This window comes from Primulina huaijiensis, chromosome 7 (assembly GCF_012295235.1).
Source record: "Primulina huaijiensis isolate GDHJ02 chromosome 7, ASM1229523v2, whole genome shotgun sequence".
In the NCBI taxonomy this organism is placed as follows: domain Eukaryota; kingdom Viridiplantae; phylum Streptophyta; class Magnoliopsida; order Lamiales; family Gesneriaceae; genus Primulina; species Primulina huaijiensis.
In genome coordinates, this window is record NC_133312.1 from 1,009,177 (window position 1) to 1,030,703 (window position 21,527).

The 21,527-nt window shown below is 33.6% G+C and overlaps 4 protein-coding genes across 10 annotated transcripts in view; 1 reads left to right on the top strand and 3 right to left on the bottom strand.

Annotated features, from left to right (window-relative positions):
* The window catches only part of LOC140980466 (transcription initiation factor TFIID subunit 9-like), a 4,956-nt gene extending 1,813 nt beyond the window's left edge, over positions 1-3,143 (top strand). Inside the window, exons 1-3 of one of the 4 annotated variants that reach the window (XM_073446284.1) lie at positions 1,300-1,338; positions 2,015-2,328; positions 2,631-3,143. In XM_073446284.1, coding sequence (XP_073302385.1) covers positions 2,068-2,328; positions 2,631-2,924 — 555 coding nt within the window. In that variant the 5' untranslated portion in view covers positions 1,300-1,338; positions 2,015-2,067 and the 3' untranslated portion in view covers positions 2,925-3,143. The other 3 variants (XM_073446287.1, XM_073446285.1, XM_073446288.1) reach the window with 3 other exon arrangements.
* Positions 3,144-3,232: 89 nt separating this feature from the next.
* Positions 3,233-7,073, bottom strand: LOC140980465 (probable GTP diphosphokinase RSH2, chloroplastic). The gene is made up of 6 exons (XM_073446283.1): positions 6,002-7,073; positions 5,718-5,903; positions 4,717-5,177; positions 4,318-4,476; positions 3,877-4,228; positions 3,233-3,701 (listed from the first exon to the last, which is right to left on the bottom strand). The coding sequence occupies exons 1-6, from the start codon at positions 6,677-6,679 to the stop codon at positions 3,402-3,404; spliced, it is 2,136 nt and encodes a 711-aa protein (XP_073302384.1). The 5' UTR covers positions 6,680-7,073; the 3' UTR covers positions 3,233-3,401.
* Positions 7,074-8,608: 1,535 nt separating this feature from the next.
* Positions 8,609-10,555, bottom strand: LOC140981036 (trimethyltridecatetraene synthase-like). Its single transcript, XM_073447252.1, has 3 exons — positions 9,615-10,555; positions 9,205-9,453; positions 8,609-9,110 (listed from the first exon to the last, which is right to left on the bottom strand). Exons 1-3 carry the CDS (start codon positions 10,506-10,508, stop codon positions 8,730-8,732), a joined length of 1,524 nt encoding a protein of 507 aa, XP_073303353.1. The 5' UTR covers positions 10,509-10,555; the 3' UTR covers positions 8,609-8,729.
* Positions 10,556-17,728: 7,173 nt separating this feature from the next.
* On the bottom strand, positions 17,729-19,451 carry LOC140981068 (uncharacterized). 4 transcript variants are annotated; one of them, XM_073447313.1, is made up of 3 exons: positions 18,900-19,451; positions 18,583-18,748; positions 17,729-18,312 (listed from the first exon to the last, which is right to left on the bottom strand). In XM_073447313.1, exons 2-3 carry the CDS (start codon positions 18,744-18,746, stop codon positions 17,955-17,957), a joined length of 522 nt encoding a protein of 173 aa, XP_073303414.1. In that variant the 5' UTR covers positions 18,747-18,748; positions 18,900-19,451; the 3' UTR covers positions 17,729-17,954. The 4 variants fall into 4 exon arrangements, with proteins under 4 accessions (XP_073303414.1, XP_073303413.1, XP_073303412.1 ...); XM_073447312.1 differs by having other exon boundaries at positions 18,831-19,451; XM_073447311.1 differs by having other exon boundaries at positions 18,887-19,449.
* Positions 19,452-21,527: the final 2,076 nt, after the last annotated feature.

Here is a 21,527-nt window from a genome sequence, read left to right on the forward strand (position 1 = left end):
TTTGATATACATTCATTACATTAAAGTGAATATGTAATGAAATTTGTTATGAATTTTTTTAGTTCTATTATTATAAAATTTGTTAAAAATTTTAGTAGAATTATAAAATTTGTTAATGTTTATATACAATAAACATTAATTTCATATGCTTCGATATACATTCATTAAAGTGAATATGTAATGAAATTTGTTATGAATTTTTTTAGTTCTATTATTATAAAATTTGTTATGAATTTTAGTGGAATTATAAAATTTGTTAATATTTTTAGTCGAGTATAAATTCAACCCACATTGTTAGAATAAGAGATACATTCTTCTACTTGTTATGAATTTTTTAACTAGCATTTTAAAATTATAACATATAACTAATGTTTAGACAAATAAATTTTTTATATATATTTACATTCTATTCATATATAAAGTGAATTATATATTATAAAATGATCGAAACTCAAAAATATCAAAAATTTCCTACCCACTCGACCCATCTCGACCCAAACCCGACCCAAACCCTAAACCCTAAACAAAACCCTAAACCAAACCTCTAACATTATCACTCGACCCATTTTTTTTATTTAGAAAACATAAAAAAATTTAGAAGAGTGGGCCGATCACTCTTCATTTTTTTTATTTTAAAAAAAATATTTTAAAAAAATTAGAATTAGAAGAGGGGGTCGAGCTCTTATCGACCCACTCTTCATTTTTTTAAAAAAAAATTTATTTAAAAAAAATAGAAGTAGAAGAGTGAATCGAGATTAAAAAAAAGTTTATTTTTAAAAAATAAAAAAATAGAAGTAGAAGATTGTCTCACTCTTCATTTTTTTATTTTAAAAATAAAATTAAAAAAATTAGAAGAGTGAGTTCTTATCTCTTAAAAAAAATAAAAAAAAAAAAAATCAAAAGAGTGGGTCGAAGTCTTCACGACCCAGCACCTCGACCCACTGGGTCGAGCGTCTGAAGAGTGGGTCGAGCTCAACCCGAACAAAGAACTCGACCCCAAGGTGAAATTTAACTAACTAATTAATGAGCTTATCTAACTAATTTAAAAAAATCAAAATCTCTTTTATTTAATTAAATTTTAAATGGATCGTATATTTTTTATTGACCCATTTAAATACTATATTATATTTCATTTTAGTATTAAAAAAACAGTTGGACACGTATTACATTATTTTATACAAATTGGATGCATCAAAGCCCGATATTAACTGGACTTTAAGTCCATTAAAATTCTGAAACATAAAGCCCAACTAAAATCTATATTTTAAAGTTTCCATCCTCTTGCTACATTCAGTGCAGTCCCAGAGGAGAGATCAAACAGCAGCGCAGATTTGATTTGTTCTTCCTTTTTTTTTTCTCGAACTCAGGTAGTTCTTCCGAAAAGCTAAATGTATTCTGCTGGATTTCGTTACGTGGCTTTGTGATTTTAGATTTATTTGGCGGGTTTTAATTTATTTTTGGTTTGATCATGGCTAATTCGTTGTTTCTTTGGTCCAACTTCACCGATTTTGATTTTGATTTTGATTTTGTTCATTCACCATTGAAAGATGAGTTTCTTCTTTTTTTATTTTAATGTTACGTTATGGGCGTCTTCGTTTTGTGAGAGTAGCTCTATTTTGTTGTGCTTTTGTAGTTGCTTGATTTATACTGTGAGTGAATGTTTCTGTTGAAAATTATTTAGGGTTCCTATCTTTCTTTCATTTCCCTCGTGTTCCGGGTTAGATTGAATTGGCTTAGAGGATGGACGAGCGGCCCAGTCTCCCTCTTATTTGATTTTTTAAAAAAAAACTTTTTGTGCAATTTTCCTGAGGATTTTGAGTTGTTCACCTAGAAATAACTTGCATATATTATTAAAACCTTCGAGGACTTGTAAGAACCTGAAGAAAACTGGGGCTATAAGTTTGTCGGTGGAAGTGAAAATTAGATATCTTTCTTGATCTTTTCCATGAGTGCTTGGTATTGGACTTTTGCTTTTTATTGTGTCGACCCTATATTTTTGCATATTTTCTGAAAGATTATGCTTGTTAATGTTTGGATCTGCGTCAGTGGGAAGCTTGAGTGTGTGAAATGGCAGAAGGCAGAGAAGAAGACATACCAAGGGATGCAAAGATAGTAAAGACTTTATTAAAGTCTATGAATGTTGATGATTATGAGCCCCGGGTTGTCCACCAGTTTTTGGAACTGTGGTATCGGTATGTTGTCGATGTGCTGACTGATGCACAGGTATACTCAGAGCATGCTGGAAAGTCTACAATCGATTCTGACGATGTGAAGCTTGCAATTCAGTCAAAAGTCAATTTTAGTTTCTCGCAACCTCCACCGAGACAGGTAATCTGAATTATATCATGCTTGTGTTTTTATCTTCATATTGATTGGAAGTGAGGGTAAAGTCGCATAGCCATACATGTTTTTGTTTTGCCTTCCAGACTTCCAGTACCATTTGGTTTATGCTTTTGGTTCAATTATGGACTTTATGAACTTTCAATCCTTGTAACTTCTTTGTTCATATATGTAATTCAGTTAACTTCCTCGTACTTGATCTAGAATGATGCGTTGGCTAAATATTTTTTTGAGTATATAAATGTACCAATATTAAAACTTGATCATTTTGACTCCAAACTCTTTGGCAGATGCTACTAGAGTTGGCCAGGAGCAGAAACAAGATTCCATTGCCAAAGTCAATCACGCAGTATGGCATCCCTCTCCCTCCAGAACAGGATACTTTGATCAGCCCAAATTATCAACTTGCTATACCAAAGATGCATGGTGGCCAACCCGTTGAAGAAACAGAAGACGATGAAGAAGGTGCGGATCCTAATCCCAATGCCTTTCCTGCTTCCAGTCTTTCTCAAGACCGCAGTGCTTTGCCCCAAGGAACGACCCAACGAGTATCGTTTCCTCTTGGAACTAAACATCCAAGATAACTTTTTTGTATCTGCCACTGCATTGAGATCTAAGCAGGAGTCTTATTAAATGAATCAAATTTCCTAGGTACCTGAAGTAGATTCAAGGGCTAACCCTCAGGGTGTGTTGCAGTATGTATATTATGTATTGTCGGTGTAATCGCCGTGATCTTTATCCTTTCCCCTTGATACAGTTTCCATTTTCGCTCTTTCTAGTTGAAAATTTAATCCTGTGATGTATGTTGCCTGGTACGTGAGCTTCTTAATTTGAATTTTCCGGAATAATAAACAAGACAGCAAGTGGCAAACAAGAGACAAATAAAACCAGATGCTTAAAGACATTTGCCTTGATATGATAACATGGGGTGCTATTCTTCACAAATGCATGTTTCGTTTATCAATCAATATACAGATGAAACTAGCTAATTTTTCTGGTCATTGAATGTGTGCTACCAACCCAAACTAAAAGAATTAGCCTAAGCCCTAAGGTACAGCTTCTCACGTTAGCAAGGTACTTGCAGCTGGCACTGCACTTGATTTCACTAAACCTCCATCATACATCCGCTGGATTTCTTCCCGATACACCGTCAGTGACTTGTCAGGTATTGTAGGGGTTAACTCTACCACATCCCCCATTTTCAGCTTGGACATGGTATCACTAACAGGCATGCGGTTTAGCCGCGGCCTCAGCTCTTCATTCATCGGGAATCCGTATGATGTCCATCTAGAATTGCCTCGACCAGCTCGTTCCAATAGATCTCCCACTGATGAGTTTGCTGGGAATTCTTGGACGGACATCTGCAGATTCAACACACCAATGCGAACATTTATAACAGAATTACAAGCTCAGAAAATAGCAAAGAGGGGCATAAATATCGAGTTACAAACACGTTAGTAGGGATTTTTTTTTCGGAAATCTTAGTAGCATGCAAACAAAACATTATTCAGGTAACTAAATTAGTCAATAACAAACCTTGTCATTTTCAATCAATATGACAAAGACCGGTCCTTCAGAGCCGCATTGAGGTCTGCAAGAAAATGAGCAATTCTCGGAATGGGCGATGAGCGTGCGAGGTGGCTTCATGGAGTCAATAAAGCCAGCAGATGTCAATTTTTTTCTCATGGCCTCACACTGCCAAGTAACAACCCATCGCGCCCATTCAACCATCTGAACGATGTGAGACGAGTGTTTTGAATCACCTTCTTTGTACCTCCAGTGAGCAGCGAATCCACATTCAGCTTGCAGATGCATCTCTTTGGTTCGAATCTGAACTTCTAGGGGAACCATATCGTCACTCACCACTAATGTGTGAAGAGATTGATACCTGCAAAATTACAGAGCTTCAGTCAAGCTTCAATTATAATTGTTGCAGAAACTAAATATTATAATCGTTGTATTTTGAATCTAGAATACCCGTTCAACTTTGGAGAAACAATATAGTCCTTGAATCTACCAGGAACTTCTTGCCATAGCTGGTGAACAACTCCTAAGGCTCTATAACAATCTTCTTCAGTTTCAACAATCAATCTCAACCCATGAATATCATGGATCTCATTTATATTGAGATTCTTCCTACAAAAGATAAAATATATTAGGCAGTTAATTGATAGCATATGGTGCTTTCATTCATATTGATGAATCAGAGGACCATATGAAATCTAGACAACACAATTTAACTGCTAAAGTGAACGTCATCATAGAATCATCCACAAATTTTACACAACCTCTAATATCACAAAACAAATCTGTTAAACAAAAATTCAAATTTCAAATAAAGGGACTGGTTAAAGTGAAGGGAGAGGAGTCAAATACTTTAACATTTTGGAATGTATGCTATACAAGCTCTTATGCCTGCCTGATACCCAATGATATGGAACAGCTTCAGCTGTCAGCGCTTGTTCTAATTTCTCCACAGAATAAGTAACCATTGCTTCATCAAAGGCCTTCACAAGTTTGGATGACAATTCTTGGTACTTATCAGGATCGAGGTGTTCAAAGCAAAGATCTTCAAGCTGCTCTTTCCAAGTTGAAACCCCTAATCTATTTGCCAGAGGAACAAATATTTCCAATGTTTCCTTCGCAAATCTTTGTTGTTTGAGCAAAGGTAATGCACCCAAAGTAATCATGTTATGCAATCGATCAGCCAATTTTATAAGAACAGCTCTTGCATCGGTCATCCCAAGAAACATGGTATGCAATCGATCTGCCTCCGCAGTTTTACAGGCCGTGTTGTTTTCCCGCGCAAGCTTGCTCAAGTAACTGAGCTTAGACACCTGGAAGAACAATAACTGAATAAACTTCACAAGGCAATCGCTTCAGTCAAAGTCTTGGGAGGGAAAAGAAGGGGAAAGGCAGGAGAGAGCAGTAATGTAGCAAAACCAAAGCTCAAAATATTTAACGGGCGAAATTCCGTTTTTACGAATACTCGACAAATAAAAAAATGAATAACAAAAAGATTAAAAATACGAAGGGGGGGTGACCACCCCTAGACACCCCCTGACTTCACCACTGCCCTACATGCTTACAACAAAACAGTATTCAACGCATTCAAAACTTGTAATCACGGATCACCGAAGAGGAAGGGAACTCAACATCTTACACTTAAATACATAAACAAAGAATTAACCAGCAAGAACTGAGTAATTTAGAGAATAACTAGTACAAAGGGCCAAAATATTTAAAAAAAATTCAACTAACATGTCATCACAATTTAAGCCTTGAACAAGTTGCACATTAACAAAATCCGATTTGTCATATGCTTAAAAACAATGCAGCAGATAAGAACTATATTCTATGTAGTCTCTATGACTCACCCCCTCGACCAACTCAGCAACCTCAGTTCCACAAGTCCTGGAAATATGTTCATAAGTAACACCAGAATCGTCAACCGTATCATGCAAAAGTCCAGCAGTAACAACTGTGGGCGTAGCTCCAATACTTGCCAGCAGGACCGCAGTCTCCAAGCAATGCTGCAAATAAGGATGCCCACTTGCACGCATCTAAAAACACCATAACAAGATAAAGGAATTGAGTCCAATCTTATCACAACTCTATTGAAATAAGAAAGAAAAAGATCCGTTCGAATAATTTCAAATACCTGGCCTCTATGCGCCTTTTCAGCTTCACGAAAAGCCTTAACAACGTTATCATCACGAAAGATAAATTGCTTCGATTGGGCTTCAAAAAGCAGGTCTTTAGCATATGGAGGTAATTCCAACTCCGTGAAATTATTATCATCCATGGCGAAAGTTAGCTCCTCCGCTATAACATTCGACGGAGATGGGTCGATGTCTGTCATATTTAAAGTCAAAGTCGAGGAACCATGCTCCACACACGAACCCAGAGCATGCCTCATGAACCCATTAAACGATCCCCCACTCAGCGGCTTCGAATCGCCGCTATTCCTCGAAGGCGGGCTTCGGTAACCAGATAATACTGAACTATTGGGACCCTGGAGTACAGAGATTGGGCTCTGTCGGCCATGATCTCTCTTGACGGACGAGCTTAAAGAAGAGTATCGCGAAGAGGACCCCAATTCCTCAGTTATGTCGTGCCACAGCGATCCCAACTCCTCGGATCCACTCGAATACGCCGGTTTCACGGACGGCGATGAAAACAAGCACGAGAGCCCGCCAACTATATGTTTCTGCGAAGGCGAAGCCGATGCCGACGAAGTTGAACGGCCATTGATGTCTACATCATACGATGCATGGGAGTTGATTTGACACACACTGCTCGATGGACTGGCGTAAAGAGCTATTGTCGGAATCGGCATAATCTGATCCCTAATTTCACCACTATTACAACAAAGTAATATCCCAAACTTCTAAATTGTGAACGATCTTATATATATACACACACAAACACAACAATCAGAAACGTAAATGCAAAAAAAAGAGCAAAATTTCTGATGGATTGTAGCAGTAAAAACAGCGAATCAAGATAAATATCCACAAAACGATTTGGGAACCGGTCAAGAAAATGAAGGCGTGATCGGGATTTCCATGATGAAATGTGAGATTCGGAAGAAAAATGATGAGAGAGATTCGATTCAGGGAGTGTCTTCTTCTCGTACGCTTCAATTTTCTTTCTCCGGCATACGACTTTCTTGCAGTCCTTCCAGAAATGTAATAAAGGACAATGAACCTGGGCAGGATTCAATTATTACACTTTTATTGGACTTAATCACAATAATTTTATNGATTATTAATTAAGGTTGTTGTCCATTACTCATAATTAATTAATAAATAATAAATATTATTTTTTTAACATATTCATTGACGTTTTTCTTTTGGTTTAACTACTTTACTTATTCTTACAATATCAATAAATCTTTCGTAAAACAATCTCATGGATTTATTTTTACGCTGCAAGTTCCATCTGATTTATATTTAAAATGAAAAATAATAGGAAACCAATGAAGTTGGAGATATATATCATAAGATTAAAACACTGTCTCATGTGATTTTTGCGATACTAGCAGTCTTAACAAATGATATTTTAAGCTCGCAATTACGTGAACAAATCGATCAGCGTTAAATAAAAATAGGTTGGTGGATAATTAAATTAAATTATTATAAACACAAGTTATGTAAGGAGATTCAATGAAATAACTTTTTTATTTTCATGATATCTACCTATATATAAATATGTGTATGTTAATTGTTATTATAAAATGACAAAAAAAATAAATAAATTTTCGATATATTATATATTATCATAATGAATAGGTTTTTTGTGAGACGGTCTCATGAATCTTTATATGTGAGACGGTCTCATGAATCTTTATATGTGAGACTAGTCAATCTTGCCGATATTTACAATAAAAATTAATACTCTTAGCATAAAAAATAATATTTTTTTATGAATGATCTAAATAAGAGATTTGTCTCACAAAATACGACTTGTAAGATCGTCTCTCACAAGTTTTTGTCGATTATAAAAGGAGACATACGACACTCGGCTAGAGACGGACATACTTGAGATGCGTGCAATGTGGTCAACACGACGGTGTACACTTGTTTCCTTCTAGTACATTTTACTATGAAGTAGATCCTTCTGGGATATATATAATTATACTAAAGTTTTTTTTTTTTTTTTTGCAAAAACGTAATTTGATTTATCGAACATTTGTTCTAAATTTGAACTTTTGATAATATTGAAAATTATATTTTTTATATGATACATTTTAGAAATAATATGAAGGCTATGGAATTACGTTGATGTGGGAAATGCATGCGCAAACACGTGTTCGCATGCGGCGATCAAATTGGATAAGGTAAGGTTCTAACTTTTGAAACGTGCAATCTATAAATGAAGCACAAGCTAGCTACTCCAAGAGAATCTATACATCCTTCGCCTGTCTACATGTCCGATGGATCTAAATTTTAATTGAACTGATACACAATTAGATACTTATGGGATCAATTATTAATTAAGCTGTTAAATGATTATGCATACTTACATCATGTAAAGTTTCATCAACCATTTGGTTCACGTTTTATAAAAGATTATAAATATAAATCATTATATTTGGATCGATTTATAATACACATATTTTACATCATTTTTCATCTCATCTAACGATGTCGGGAGAGTATTAACTTAAAGTTTGCATGCCCAATTCCTTTTCGGACTCTAGAGCGAAGATCATATTCGAAGTGTGTAAAATATAACAAGAGCGAAACCTCGGTGTAGCCCAATGTTTGGGTACTGAGATTGAGCCAGCCCAATTAACTAACCTCACCATATTACATCAAGTCCTCAGTGTTTATTTAGATAATCAAATTATTTAAATTTCATCAACACGATCATATTAAAGGTAACTAGAGAGAATAAAGCTTAGGTGGAAGCCTCGGCTCCCCTACAACCACGAGTGGGATCTTTCTCGGAGTGGAAAGTCCGAAAATCTCTTCCATGTTCAAATCTTCGGGCTGCATTTTGTCTGGCAGTCTCCAATTAAACCCATGCAAGAGGTTGGCCAAGCTGTTTTGGATCACCTTGAGGCCCAAACTGTAGCCCGGACACATCCTCCGCCCCGATCCAAACGGAAGAAGCTCAAAATCATGACCCTTCACATCGATACTCTTGCCAATGAACCTATCGGGACAAAATTCAGTTGGGTTTTCCCATAGTGACGGGTCCCTTCCTATGGTCCACACATTCACTAGCACTTGGGTCCCCTTTGCTACGTCATATCCGGCCACCTATACATGCACGCATATATATTAATTCTAGAAAATGGACAAAATTATTTTTACAAATATAACATTTGATAAAAAGTATAGCATCAAATATTACCTTACAATCTTCCCGTGCGCGCCTTGGAACCAACATTGGTGCCACGGGATGTAGCCGCATAGTTTCCTTGACAATAGCGTCTATGTAGGGGAGTCGAGGCATATCCGCCTCTTGCACCCACCGGTTTTGGCCTATGACACGATCAAGTTCTTCCGTTGCCTTACCGAAAATATTGGGCTTCTTCAAGAGCTCCGAGATGGCCCACTCCACCGTCACCGCCGAGCTTTCCGTTCCACCGGCAAGCAAGTCCTAAACAACAATCAATTTGGATCCATGTTTTCAACACAATGAATAGACAAATTATTGTTGTATAAAGTTCTAATTTATTCGCTATGTTTTATTTTTTTTTAAAAAAAGTAATCTTCTTAAAAAGGGAGCAAATGGAGGAAAAACATGTCTTCATTCCATACCTGAGTAAAAGCTTTGACACCGTGCCTCTCCAGCTTGACCTCCAAAGTTGGGTCCTCTGACAGATCCAACAATACATCCACCATATCTTTACTCCCATCATTCTCTATGCATTTCCTCCTCCGCGCGGTGTGTTCCTCTAGAACATGCTCCAGGAACCTGTCAAATTTCTTGCTCACGATCTTCATCCTCTTTACGTATCCCTGTAGATCCATAAAACCCACGTACGGAATCAAATCTCCGATGTTGATCACCCCGTTCAAGAAGAAAAGCTCGTCCAGCATTCTCTTGAACTCGTCCGGCGACACGATGGAGTCTTTCGATTCATCGGTGTATCTCTTGCCCAGAACCATCCTGCTGATCACGTTTAAGCTCACCGTGGAGAGGTGATCTTTCAAGTACAACGGTTTTCTCGCGGATTCGGAAAGACCTCGGAGGAGGGAACTCATCTCCTCGGTGCGAATATACTCGTACGATTCGAGTCTTTTCGCGCTGAAAAGCTCCATCAAACACATCTTTCGGGCCTGGCGCCAGTACGGGCCGTAGGGGGACCAAGTGATGTCAGAGTAATTGTAGGTTGTGTACTTCCCGGCTGCGGTTTTCGGACGACAGGCGAAGTTTACATCCATTGTCTTAAGGAAAGTCTTGGCCAGTTCGACGGAGGAGCCCACCACCACCGGCTGAGACCCGAAACGTAGGTGCATCAAGGGTCCGTATTTTTGGGAAAGTTGGTGCAGTGATTGGTGGGGGAGTGAGCCTATGAGGTTAAGGTTCCCGATAACGGGCCATGGCTTCGGGCCTGGCGGCAGTTTAAGCTTTCTCCGATGTATGACACTTCGTAAGAGAAAGAGTGAAAAGGCGACGAGACAAACGGCGGCCAAAATTGAGATATCCATTTGGGAGAAGAGTCCAAGAGACGAAAAATAGAGCAAGTATACTGATTCATGGAATTCAAAGACAGGTAATTTATAGATAAAGCCAATGCTTGTGGTGTTTGTAGAGGAATTGAATTATACACAATTTCAAATTAAAAATTCGTCTCATAATATTAAATAATTAAATAATAAATTACTTTATTAATATTGAGATCTCCATATTATTGCTTTTTTATCATAAAAATATAGTGCGTGACAGATAGTTTCGATGTTACATGTGGGGTACTGTCTCCACATGGTTTGGATGGACAAGATTCACACACATATGATTTTAAAAAAATTAGTGGATCTCATATATGTACGATTAAATTTGGATCCTTGATTCTATCATAAAATAGTGTCTCTATATGTAGGATGGAATCACGTGTGGGTAACACATTTACGAATTAATAACCATGGAATTGGGTTGACTTGTAACAGTGGACTTGTTTGGGGTTCAGTTTCTCGGAAATTTTGTTAATGTTTCCTAACTTTTTCCTTGTATTTTGCAAGCCTGAAATATAATTATATGTTAAAACACAATTGAACGTCTTTTTATTGATTATAAAACACAGTTTGACTCGACTAATCGAGATATTATCGTCGTGAAGCACGTTCTCTCATTTTTTTAACAATGTTTTTGCCTTTATATCTTTTTCCAGTTTTCCTCGTGCAGTACAGACACTTAATAAATTTTTTAAAAAAAGAATGGAACAAACAAATTCTTTAAATTGGAATATTTTCAACTAAGTGATGATGACTTGCTCATCTTCCTCAGTTCGCCTCGAAAGAAGGTGTTATCGTTGGTCAAATTTTAGGGACGAAATTTTGAGAAATTAGGAATATCAGTAAAAAAAAATATGAAATTTGGACTAAATTTACATTAATTTTGGTAATCAGTGGAAAAGCAAAAGATCTTTTATTTGGTTTCGTTTTTTCTATGTTAATTGTTAGGTGTGAAAAAGGAAGGATTCAATGGGAATGTCTTCTTCCTTTTCATTGAGTGGGAATATGACTCTGCTGTCTCGATTTCGATCATTGTTTCATGCCACTTTCTTAGAAATCTTCGGGTGAAATTATATTATATTGTTTTATGCAAATAAAATGTATCAAAAATACCTCTAAATTTCTCAGCGTTTTCCCTATTTAAGAATAATGACAGTATCATAAAGAAAAGTCATAAAATGGTTAATTTTTTTCTCCCGGAAGTTTGCATGGTTGAAATTTTGTTTATCTATATTGTCAAACTTTAGTTTTAATCAAATATCTTAGTTTATAATAGTGTCTACCTATATATAAAAAATCCTAATTATATTAACCAAAAATATAAAATTAGAATAGTATAACATTAAATTTTCTATTTTTTGACTACAAAACTTGTAAAATATCAATCGAGTTGAATCCGCCAATAAATAATTTTTTTTTAAAAAAAAAATCATATTGCTACTTTGGTGACGTCACAACGCTGACGACACAACTGATCATCAATCACAATAATTTTACTATTGAAATAGTTTTCCTTGGGTTAATGATTTTAAATATTGACGGAAGAAGAAAAGAAAAAGAAGAAGAAGACGGAGCAGTTTTCAGTGGTGGCTCTCAGATTTATTTTGTCGGAGAAATGGATCGGAGTTGGTAAATTTTTACAATGGATAATTAATTATTCTAAAATGTCACTACTTTCATGAGATATATATAATATATTGATATTTATGTGAAATTTGAAATTCATTGATATTATTATGTTAATACAAAAGTTAACGTAAAACGGTCTCATGAGTCAATTTTGAAACATAAATATTATTTTATTTGAGTCACCGATAAAAAAATATTAATTTTATCTTATATATAAACATAATTAATTCGTCTCACGAATAAAAATATATTAAACAATCTCACAAAGATCTCATGCTACTATGGAAAAATACAGATTAAAGTCTTAAAATAAAAAGAAAATCAAATATAAGTCCGATAAAAATAAACTTTGGGTTCTTTAATGTAGTTTTGTCAGACCACTAAAAAAAATGCAATATAAATATGAATAAACTTGAAGTGTGGGGACTTGAAAACTAAAGAAATGATTAATTATTATTTTGGGTATAAAGTATGTGTCCACTATAAGGCCATCTCCATTCTCCAATGCTGATCCAAATTTGGTGCAATGATATTCATTTTTTTAAATAATAATTTATCTTACTTATTTTTAATTATTAAAAATAGTTTGATTTGGTAAAAAACAATCTACTTCAATTTACAGATATATAATATATATTGAAGTTTAATTTATAATAATTTTAAAAATAGTTAATTAATGTAATAATATAATATCTAATTCGATATTAAACATAAACTTAACTATGATTATATTATTACATTTTTAAATATATGTCTAATTATTTAAACATTAATTAGTGTATCAACTCATATGATATATATTTTAACAAATAAATAATAATTAAAATAAAGTTTTAAATCTAATTATAGTTACATTTATTGGTAAAAAATATTAATTATATCATATAACATTAATCATAATTATATTGTTTAATTTATAAATAAATATGAAACAAATGTTAAGAAATAACGTAAGTAAAAAAAATGTAAAAATATTTCAGTAATATAAATATGAAACAAATGTTAAGAAATAACGTAAGTAAAAAAATTTTAAAAATATTTCAGTAATATAAATTTTGGTGTGATATTTGAAGTAAATTAGTTAGAATTGAATGTTGTATTTCATACAAAAACTTTATCGCAGTTTCTACACTAAATTTATACACTAAAATAGAATTTCAGGTTCAGCAAATAGTTCGGCCTTATAAAGAAAGACAACCCCAATATGAAGAGAAGAAGAAAGCCCGAAAATTATAAATTGTCTAAAATATAACAAGTTAATTTGTATTGTTTCTCCACTAATTTTTTTTTTCTTTCATATGCCTCAATTAATTAAAATATAAAATAGATCTATTTTAAGACGATTTCATTAATTTATTTTCGTGAGATGAATCAACAAAATCCAAAATTTGAGTAAAAATTAATATTTTTAACATAATTTTTTTCATTGATCTGATCGGGTTGAAATTTCGTCTCACAAAATTGACCCGTGAGACTATCTCATTATTGTTTTTTAGTGAAATTAATAAGAGCGATAATTGTTGAAGCAAAACTTTCTATGTAATCCAAATGCACTATCTTACTTATTTACTATTATTATATATTATAATATTAAACCTATTAGGGAAATTATATTTAATAATTTTAATGAATGTTTAAATTTATCTCATCATTCTTTCAATATGTTTAATTATTAAAGTGAAAAAGTAAATCATCCCCTCGATAATTTGAACATGTTTCTTGTGAGACGGTCTCACGGATCGTATTTTGTGAGACGGATATCTTATTTGGGTCATCCATGAAAAAATATTACTTTTTATGCTAAGAGTATTACTTTTTATTGTGAATATTGATATGGTTGACCCGTTATTTGTTGATACTTTAACAAATTATCGTGTTTATTTGGTTCGTGCATGGGCAGGAGAGATCATAATGGGGTGAACGGGGGCGGGGTTGTCTTTCTAATCTACGACCTAATCCCTCTTTTCTCTAATGGAAGATTCGTCATATTTGTTTTTCCCGTGACTAAGTCTTCGTCAAATTCTCATCCCGCCCATATTTATGTATAATTCATATGTTTTTAAGGTAGATTCGGGGGTGAGAATAGCAATCTCATCTTCTCAAAATACCCAATACGGGGAATTTGAGTTTTTTCTCGAACCCCACACCACAAGAAAAATTGTGTTTAACGACGGAAATTAAATATGTTATCATTAATTAACGATGGAAATAAAAAATCTGTCATAAATATAATATAACGACATAATTTATTTTTCTGTCACGAATAACGACGGATTTTTAAAAATTGTTGTTAATTTACCGACAACTAATTTTTTAGTCGTTAATTAACAATAAAAATTTTTAAGTTGTCGTTAATTAAGGTTAAAAATTTATATATGTCATTAATTAAGGACATAAAATTAATTTCCGTCTGCATATACAAACCCTTCGCCCTTCTTCCCCAAAACGGCCGTAACCCCTTTTCTTCCCCAAACCCGTCGCCCTTCTTTCCTCACCAGAAACGGATCGTGCAGTTACCGGAATCGGAGCAGCAACCACCGTAGAAGGTAGCTGAGTTCTGGACAACGGTTGTAGAGGCTGGAACGGGAAGAAAAGAGCAGATCGAGCCCTGTTAGCGAGCCGTGCGTGAGCTTCCTCTGCTTGTGCTTCTTGGTTCGCATTAGGTGAGCTTTTGCTTGTGACTTAGTATTTTTGCTGTTTTTTGACGTAGTATTTGAAGCCATTTCAATTCCCTTGTTTTTCCAGCTTAGTTTCGGTCGAGATTTAAAGTTTTTCGGCAAGTTCCGATAAACTCCGACGAGTTCCTGTAAACTCCGACGAGTAGACATGGAATAAAAATGAGATGATGGATGAGTAAATTAGTGTCATGACTCATGCAAAAAGTGATGATGTTCATCTTGATTTTGTTGGCTTCCTGGTTTGATTTACGTAAGCACAAAACAAACAAGTGAGAGAGGATTCTCATGTTCGTATGTAGTTTGTGAGTACCTGAGCTACTGGAGTGAGTAGGAGATTTCTTGAATATGGGGTTTGGCTTAAACAAGTGGTTGAAAGTTCATGACACAGTAGAGTTTAGCAATTAGCCGAAAACCACAAGTGTGCATATTGTTTCTTTCAATAATTCTATACTTTCAATTAATAACTCCTTGATTTGCAACTTATGGTGCATCAAACTTTTAATCTGCCTGTTTTATCATGACTGATATATATTTTGAGTGTATTTTTTTTGCTGAAATGCGACTACTATTGATGTTCAATGTGTTTATTAAACCTCTTTTTGGCAGAGGTAACAAATATAATTCTCGAATTCAAATAATCTCTCTTCTTGATCACAGTGGTTTTGAACTTTTCTTGGTCTTCCTAAAAGGTATTGAATGTACTGTTTATGTTGTAGTTTCCTGGTCCAAAAGTTATATGGTAAGACAAATAGACATGAACATATATAAAGCATTCTGGACTCGTAGTTAACTAAAATGTAGGATTAAATGAATTACTGGTGAGGGGTAGAAACTTGAATATGGCTTTTGTTTAATGTTTCTCGCGGGAACTTATTTATTTTCTTATCTGTAAGTTTCTAAGTTCAATTTAATTAGTGCGGTGACTAAGTCTTCGTCAAATTCTCAACCCGCCCCAATAATATATATTTATATATAATTCATAGGTTTTTAAGGTAGATTCGGGGTTGAGAATAGCAATCTCATCTTCTCAAAATACCCAATACGGATAATTTGAGTTTTTCTCGAACCCCAACATATACCGATAAATGGCCTCGAATCACCTTGTTCGGATGAACTCCTACGAGATCCTAAATCCGTGGATGAAATTGGCATCCATAATGGGCAGTGTCCAAAGCAAGCCATGTAGTAAATTTGTTTACATCCATGCATAAAATATATACATTTTTTAATGATTGTATGTCTCTAATTTGATTAAATAGAAAAAAATTTGGAACATGTTCTCTAAAATTACAAAAACATGACTTGCCAGCTTGGCAGATAAGGAATATGTATATTTTATTTCTTTAAATCGGACATCATTACTTCCTTGGTTCACAAATCGTATAAACAAATAAAAAAATGGCTTTCACGGCAACGTACTCCAAACCACTTGCGTCTGTCTCTTATGCTTTCTTTGTTAAGCATTATTCTTAGCCAGCAAAGTCGATTGTTTAATTACGAGTTTCAGAAAATATAGAAAAATATCGAATGTTATAGTTTCAAAACCTAAACAGGATAGATTAATTAATTTAGTTTCGATGTTCCATTAATCTTTGCCCAAAAATAGGATAGAATAACGTATCATTTATCAAAATATCAAAATGAGGAGGTAAATCATAACCATTCCTGTTCGCTATTTTGACGGGTCGGAAAACACGACTCACCTATTTTATGTGATGAGTCGACGGATTTATCCATTTTAACATGTATACTTATGACATGATATCTTGTATATAAAAATACGGCCACTATTTCCGTGGAGGAATATGCCCAAGGAATCGCTACGAGTGTTTACAATCACATAGAATTATTCCTTTTCATTTTTATTACAAATTAAATGGATAGATAAGCTCGCAAAAAGCTACGATTCCTACTTTATTTTGCTGTTTTTCACTACCAATACCATCAGCAACTTTTGATTAAATAAAATAAAATTTAATCCTTGTTTATTTATCTATTATTATTAATTTTTTTTACAAATTTAGTTTCATTAATCATATTATATTAACCACACCACGTGCATTAGGGACTATTTGGTAGCAAGACAAATCGCAAGAGGGGAAAGATAAGGAATTATTTGGCAAAAACAAAATAAAAGACAAAGAGCATTATTGTTGACATGGTTATTACGAATTAGGCAAAATATCTTAATATCATCTTGCTACAATGTTTATCTATTACATAGTTTGTATTTATATTGATAAAACACAAAAACTCATGTGATACAATTTTACGAATCAATTTTATGAGAGGTAATGAAAAATATTATTTTTTATATTAAAAATATTAATTTTTATTGTAAATCTATCTCACGACTAAAAATACATACCTATCGTCTTCATAAAATTTATCAATATTGAAATGGGAATGGAACCCCTCAATCATAGCCATCACTTGACCCATAAATCCAGTTGCCATTCAATCATGGGCACCCATTTTGACCATTTATTCCTTGCATTTCAACTATCTAGAAACTTCTAGCCACCTCCCCGCATTCAATATTTTTCAGGGTTTTTTTTTTCTTGTCTTCTACATGTCAGAATTGACAAATGAAATCCAGTTAGAAAAAACTTGCCCTTCTCTTGGCACTTTTTCTCAGCTCGTTTGTAATGTTGAAAGATCAGCTGGTTCGAACGCAGAGGATTTATGAAACATTTTTAAATGAGATCGAATATAGTAGTTTCTTGGTTGAATATATGATATATCTGAAATAAAATTCTCATCCCGAATTTGAACTCCACATATTTCTACTTTGAATTCAACTAAACAGATTATATTAAAATATAGAGCGATTCACACTAATTTTTTTGTACAATTGTCGGATATTTGCAACAAGGTGCAATAAGAACAAGTTGTTGATCAATCTTACAATAAGAGCGACACTATGTTTACACTTGCTGATACAATCATCAAAATCAAGCACTAATTTCCTTTGCACATTCTTTATTTTTACAATTTATCATTAGCATTGTGTTTGTTTTCAAGTTTTTCCCCCACTAATACAGTAAAATCACAAAAATATAACTAGCAGCCAAGATGAAACCATCTTCGAATTTACTACCTTGGCCCAAACCCCTCATTCGCAGCCTTCTTCCACTCCGCAGTAAACAGAGGCATCCACCAGGGTCAAACTCGGCATACAGCTCCCAGACCGAGCCAACATGGTGCCCTCTAACAGTTCTGCTCCGTTCCTTGTCGGGCTACTTGGCATCGATCTCAGAGATTTCGGGCTATCCAAACTCTTCCTCAGAAGCTGACTCATGGCTCGGATCAAACGTACAGTCGGGTCCTCGGGAGGACCTGATGCTCGAAACTTGTTGCAGAAGCTGAAGTGCCGGGCTATGGCCTCGTCCGGGCTTATCAACTTTGGGCAACGCAAGATTTCATCTTTCACAGCTTCTGCACATAGCCCGCAAATCCATTTTCCACCGTATCTGATTCAAGAAAGTTAAACTAAATCAATCATTTGAATCAAGACTATCAGATATAGATTCGGTTGATCCTAGAAAATTTTCTTCATGGAAAAGGTGGAGGTGATCTTGAGCTTGACCAAGTTCGAGATATTAGCTGTTTGATCTTGAACAGAATGAACTTTTTCTCAAATCCAGTACCAAGGAAAATTTATGATACAACCAACCAAATTATTCTAGCCATTCTCCAAATTAAAAAAAATACATAATCAAGAAAGAAAGTCGATTCAATACCTTTCACGAATTTTTTCAATATATGAAAGGGTGCATTCCTCCGTCAGCCCGCAACAGTCGCATTTGACGAAATCCAGCTCGATTTGGGTCGAAGGATTTGTGCTCCCGGGCCCTTCAAGACCGGGAGCTATCACCATTGAATCACCGATCAAACCTGTTGACATCACTGAAAAAATATCGAAAAAACAATAGATCAGCACCAAAATGAAGAACCTGCAAATGGGGTTTCCAGAAATAAGAGCTTTTACCCCCACAAAATCAACAGATGAAGAAGATCAAGTCAGATGCTTGTACACAGACTTACGATGTCTCAATACCTAAATTCTGCCAATTTCTACAACAAAAAAAAGCTTGATTATATATTTCACAAAAATCCTAACTTTCCTTGTCCCACTCGCCTTCTCCCTCCACCTTGGCATCCTCAGGGATGAAGAACATGTACATGAAAGACATTTCAGAAAAACCAAAAAAAAAAAAAAAACAAAATGGGCCAAAAATAAAACCCTTTCGCCTCTTGCCCCTGTTTAATTTCCTACTTCTTGTTACCGCTAACACAGAACAGGTGGAACAAGATACGAAGATAATATCAAATCAAGAAACAGGATTTATAAAAATGAAAAAATTGGTTTTTGTGTTCTATCTCGTCCACAAAATGAACCTGTTTAGCATTTTCAGCGTAGAAAAAAAGAATAAGACAGGGATACAAGTGCGATGAGTGTGTACGCGCGCGCGCCATATATTATATATATTCATTCCATATATATATATTTGTGTGTGTGCGAGAGATTAAAGGAGGAACAAACTTAGCTATATATTTTTTTATTGCGAGGAAAGGAAGGTTCAATGATTGGCGGCCTTCGCCATGGAACACGCTTCATCTACGTGTTTTGTTTCATTATTATTATTATTATTGGAGCCCAAACAAATGCTTTGTTTGGTTTCTTCTTGGAAACTTTTGTTGAATTATTGACATCCTAAGGTTTCATGTCCATGTGTGAACACCGATGTAGAGGTGGGAAAAAATATCGAATTTTCGGTATATCGAGATTATCATACCGAAAAAATATCGAATTTTCGGTATACCGAAGATTTCGGTACGGTATGGTAACAATATCAAATTTTTCGGTATGGTAACGGTATGTAATTTGAAAATTTCGGTATATACCGGGGAATACCGAAATACCGAAAAAATATACAAAATTTTAAACCATATAATATTTTAAAACAATAAATTTATAAAAAATTTAAAATATAAGGTTTTTTTGGTATAAAACTGTATATACCGATACCATACCGAAATTTCAGTATAATCGTCGATATATCGAAAATTTCGGTACGATATCGGTATGAATTTTTTATATCGTAATTTTCGGTACGGTAAGATATGGTATACCACCCCTACACCGTTGCACTACATATTTTTACGACAATATACATATTTGTTATACGAAAGTTGTTAATTCAAGTTGATATAAGACTCAATTTTAAACCATCATAAATATTTTTAAACTTTTATTTTTTCTTGACAACTTACGTTGAATTATTGTCATACAGCTTGTTTTATAAAAATGATTAATTCAAATTAATATAGAAATTCATTATAAATCATTTTTAATTTTTTTCCCAACACAAAAATGATTAATTCAAATTGATAAAGAAATTCATTATAAATCATTTTTAATTTTTTTCCAACACATGTTGGACAAGGGATACCATAATAAATTATTATTTATGATAAAAGTTTCTAAATAAAGTGGTGATCCTAAAAATTGATTGTCGTATATTTAACATCCAAACAGAACCTAGAGTGCTGTTTCCGTAATAATTGAGGAAATAAAAATTAGTTGTTTACATGGACTCGATCATACACACTTGCTCGTGATGATTCGTCAATTACTAAATAATACTGCTATTTCTTAAGGCCTAAGATTTTCTAGATTTTATTTTATTTTTTTTAAAAAAAATTGATTTTATATGTAGGTGATGGAGTAAACTACTCATAGACTTGATGGAGAGAAAATAATTAATATATATTATGGGTAGAATTTATATTTTTAAAAATAAATTATATAAAAATTTGGAAATTATCTTTCTTTGCAACAAAGTTACATGGATGAAAACATAAAGTGATATTTATTATTTACTCACAAAAAAAAGGAAAAAGAAGATAGTTTTTTCAGACAAGATCAAGAACATATGTATCATGAAAAATGATTTATTTGCCTACCTTTTTATTTGACTTACTATGTAAATCATTTGCAATAATTCACGACATATCATACATGTCTAGGTTTTTTTTTTAAAATAAAATATGGTGATTTTTTTTACCAAACTATAAAAAAGTGTGAAAAATTTAAAAACTAAATGTAAATCCGAGGAATTGTTCCTCCGGTCTTATTATAATATTTTAAAAAAACAATTGGACATTAGTATTTTTTTTCGAAAACAAAATAATCTATACAGTATATGTGTTATTTTTAAAAATAATAATAATTCACACTTCTCGATCTTCTCATAATTTATGTTATTTTTTTTATTAAAAAAATTCGAAGAAACCATCTTATTCTTGCAATTAAATTTATTTATTTATTTAAAAAAATGCTCATTTCTAATACCATTAAAATTATTTTTATTATTTCATATAATTATAGGAAAAAAATAAAGTGTCCATATAAAATGGTTTTATTGCATTAATCCATGCTAACTAAATTCTAATTAAATTGATGAAATTTTATTTAAAATTATAATTATACTCTCATTATATAACTTTATTGATAATTCTTTAATTCTCCTAAAATAGTAAGTTTTTTTAAAAAAAAATTAATTTTTATATTTATAAATTCAACCAGTTCTTTGTGGATATTTTTAAATTTTTAGATAGCATGACACTCCTAATAAAAAAAATAGGAAAAATTATTAATTTAAAATTAAAAAAATCATATTTT